The sequence below is a fragment of the Camarhynchus parvulus genome, chromosome 25, assembly GCF_901933205.1.
Source record: "Camarhynchus parvulus chromosome 25, STF_HiC, whole genome shotgun sequence".
Lineage (NCBI taxonomy): Eukaryota > Metazoa > Chordata > Aves > Passeriformes > Thraupidae > Camarhynchus > Camarhynchus parvulus.
In genome coordinates, this window is record NC_044595.1 from 589,197 (window position 1) to 592,775 (window position 3,579).

Genomic DNA, 3,579 nt, shown 5'->3' on the forward strand with positions numbered 1-3,579 from the left:
TGCTGCCCCATGCAGAGCAGGGAGCTTTACCCAGCAGAGGTTGTCAAACTCAGGGTGGGTGAGGACACAAAAGCCCAACACAAGGATTTTCAGTGATGCAACAGTTTTAATGAGAATCAAAAGAACACAAACAACACGGTAACATCAGGACTGTAAATGCAGGCAGAGCTTGAAAGACACTTCAGTCTGTCACTGCATTCAGCCACAGGGGTGATAAAGAAGATAACAAGGAATTGAACTCAAGGAGGTAGCAGGACAGAATTTAAAGGGAAGAAAAATCTGCATTTCACTTTGCCCTTCTACATCATCCAGAGGGTTTTCCGCAGGGTTTAGCAGGAGCCCCAGTAGCCGCGGCCGTAGCGGCCGTACCAGGAGGAGTAGGGGCTGCAATAGCCAGAGCCAAAGGCTCTGCCATACAGGCCCCGGTAGCCCCCACAGGACCCCAGGCCCCCATAGCCCCACAGACCCCCGTAGCCCAGGGATCCATAACCCCCATAGCCATAGAGACCCCCGTAGCCCAGGGAGCCGTAACCGCCATATCCATAGAGACCCCCATAGCCCAGGGAGGCCCCCGAGGCTGCAAGGACGGGAGCTCCAGCAGATCCCACCACGGAATCCTGCGGGAAGGAGCTGAGGATGGGCCCGGGGAAGGTGACCACCACGGCGGGAGGCTGGATCACGGTGGTGGAGTCAGGGCACTGGCGCACGCACGGCTCGTTCCCGCTGTCGGCCAGGGGCTGGGGCCGGAGGGCGCCGCAGGCGGCGGAGGGGTACAGGTCGTAGCAGGACATCTTGTAGGGGTTGGAGGTCAGTGGAAACTGAGGAGAGAGCAAAAGGCAGAAATTCAATGGTTAAAAGATTTCCCAGTCGGACGTGTGGATGAAAATAATTGTTATGTCTCAAGTCTTGGTTGTCCTTCCTTCTTGTCAGTGTTTTTGTAAATCTCTGAGCTGTCATCTCTCCTGGGGTCTCATTCCTAATTTCTCGTACTTCATTCCCACCCACAGAAAATTCTTATTGGCTGAACAAACCTTCTGCAAGGTTTTGGAAGCTGCTTTGGTTTCTAATTCTAACTTTTTCTAATTTCTACTAAGAAAAAAGAACAATTTTGCCATTTTGAACTTACGAATGCCCAGCACCATCTAAAAATAAAACCATCACAAAATAACCCAATTATTAAGAATCTTAGAATCCTTACGGATGATCCCAACCTTGATTAAGAGCAGCAGAAAAGAGAGACTGGAATTTTCCAAGGGAAGAGATCCCTCAGAATGGTGCTTACCTTTCTCACTGTGCTGAATGAAGCCAGGAAGGCGAAGTGAAGAACCCCAGGTTGGGAGAGCTTTTATACTGTTCCCCAGATCCTGGGGAACACCTAAGGTGCAATTTGGGGATGTGCATAATTGGGACAAACCCCAAATGAATGCGACACGTAGCTCCTCAAAGTTCTGCTGACTCTTTGTTTATTTGCTGGTCCGAAGTCTCGTGAAATGTGATAGGTGTGTTTCATCACTGAGCCCTCTTTCATCTGGAATGGTGACAAGTCATCCTCATTCCTGTTATCATTCCACTCACGGCCCTGGCGTTACAGCAGGAATTATCCCAACGCTCTTCCAGAACTTCTCCATCATTAATGGCAGAACCTGTCTGCTCGCTTGGGGTCACCCCATGTGCAGAGTTTTTTCCATTAAAAAAGCAAAATACCTGGAGAAAAAATTATTCAGAGAAACTTTGGGGTGGTAATTTTTATTATTATTACTGCCTGCTTAATGCGAGAACAATATGGAACCCAAAGGAAGGCATGGAAATCATCCTGTGGTCCTTAAAAGGTTTTTGTTACAGAACCTTGGAATTATTTGGGTTGGAAAAGCCATCCAAGACCATCAAGTCCAAGCTGTGGCTGATCCTCACCCAAGGTCATTCCCTGTTTCCCTGTCCCTTGTTCCCTGGGACCAGAGCCTGTGGTTGCCCCATCCCCGGAATTGTTTTTGAATAAAATACAGCTCATGAATTTCTGGGATCTATTCAGAATTTTTTATTTCAAATTCTTTTTCATTGGGAAAAAACCTGAAGGGGCATAAACCTCCAGTATTTGCCCTTGAACTGATGATACCAAGGATGCAAATATCTTGACGGAGGTGTTTGAATGTGATGTCATTCCAGAATTGTGAGGCACCTAAATCCAGCTCTGTGCCTTTAATCTACTGGATCATCAATAGGATTTGCATGGACTTGCTCCCTGGCAGCTTGAAAATGTTATTGTCCAAAAGCCCCTGCCCCCCAAAGGCTGAGAACCCCACCTCGGCATTTAGGGATCACCTAAACGGCGTGGAGTCTGCAATATTAAAATGGCCCACCCATAAACGAGGCAAGAAGGAGCCTTTGTGTCGCACGTTCCAAATTCCTGATTGTTCCCTCACCCCAGAAGTTTCCAGCTCAGCCCTTTTTGGGATTTATGACTTGTGTATCACAGGAGCTCATGAATTCCTAAGAACACGAGGCAATAATTCAAAGCGTTGTGTCATATTTTGACTTTTGCACCAGAAGATCAATTTTTTCCTAAAAAAATCCCCCATTTCCTCAGTCCGTTCAATGCTCTATGGTGCCACCTTTGTCCAGAAAACATCGGACCCTCAACACCTTGGAAAAGTCTCTTCAGGACCTCCAATCCCTTTGTGGTTCTCATTAACTTTGTGAATTCATTCCTTGTTTATCTCCCAAACCCAAACAAGCCTCAGGAGGACAAAGGTTCCTCTCTGTCTCCTACATGGAACTCTGTGGACGTGGCCAAAATTAAGGATTTCACAGTTTTTCCTGCTTAGAATTAACTTCCGGTGGAATTTGTGATTCCGATGAACCCATGAGCCACTCTCCAGGTATTCAGTTCATACCAAGAGGAGCTGGCTTGGCGATTCCTGCTGGAATTCCAAGGAAATGACAGGAATAATGCTGGGTGTTAATCTCCCCTCAATTCGTCACAAGATGAAAGAATTCTCTATAATCTCAGGTGATGCTTAGATCATTATTACAAACAAATTTGGAAGGCCTCATAAAAGCCAATAATGAACCCAACAATTTCGTCATCCTGATGGTTGCATGAGTTTGAAATTGGGGCAGGCAAGAGATGCTGATCTGGTACCTCCAGCTGATATAAAAGCTCCTCTCTCTCCTCGCTCCTCCAAACGCTTCCCTTGACTTCTCGGAGACTTGGGTAAGTCTGAATCTTCTGCATTGCTCTTGGTGTATTTTTTATTGTTGGTTTTCAACTCCAGTTGATGTCCAACATCCTTTCTGTTGGGTGAACCTGCATGGACTTGGGAAAGATCAAGGACTTTTCTGTCTTTTTGGTGTGTGGAGCTCTTGGTGTCAGGAAGTCCAGACCTTGGAGCAGCTGGACAGTGCTCTGGGTCAACCGAGGCGCTGGATCCACTCCCCTATGAAGCCAGGCTGGGAGAGCTGGGAATGTTCAGCCAGGAGGAGAGGAGGTTGTGTGGAGATCTCAGGATGTGCAGGGGTCCCAGGGAATCTGGAGAGGGCCTTCCCTCGGGAGCAGCAGGGACAGGACACAGGGAATGCGGT

At 47.6% G+C, this 3,579-nt stretch overlaps 1 protein-coding gene across 1 annotated transcript; it reads right to left on the reverse strand.

Moving 5' to 3' along the window:
• Positions 1–329: 329 nt before the first annotated feature.
• Positions 330–800, reverse strand: LOC115913355 (scale keratin-like). Its single transcript, XM_030965347.1, has one exon. It carries the CDS (start codon positions 789–791, stop codon positions 330–332), a length of 462 nt encoding a protein of 153 aa, XP_030821207.1. The 5' UTR covers positions 792–800.
• Between the last annotated feature and the right edge of the window lie 2,779 nt (positions 801–3,579).

Coding starts and splice junctions, on each gene's coding strand:
- LOC115913355 (XM_030965347.1), bottom strand. CDS start 791: ATGTCCTGCTACGACCTGTACCCCTCCGCCGCCTGCGGCGCCCTCCGG.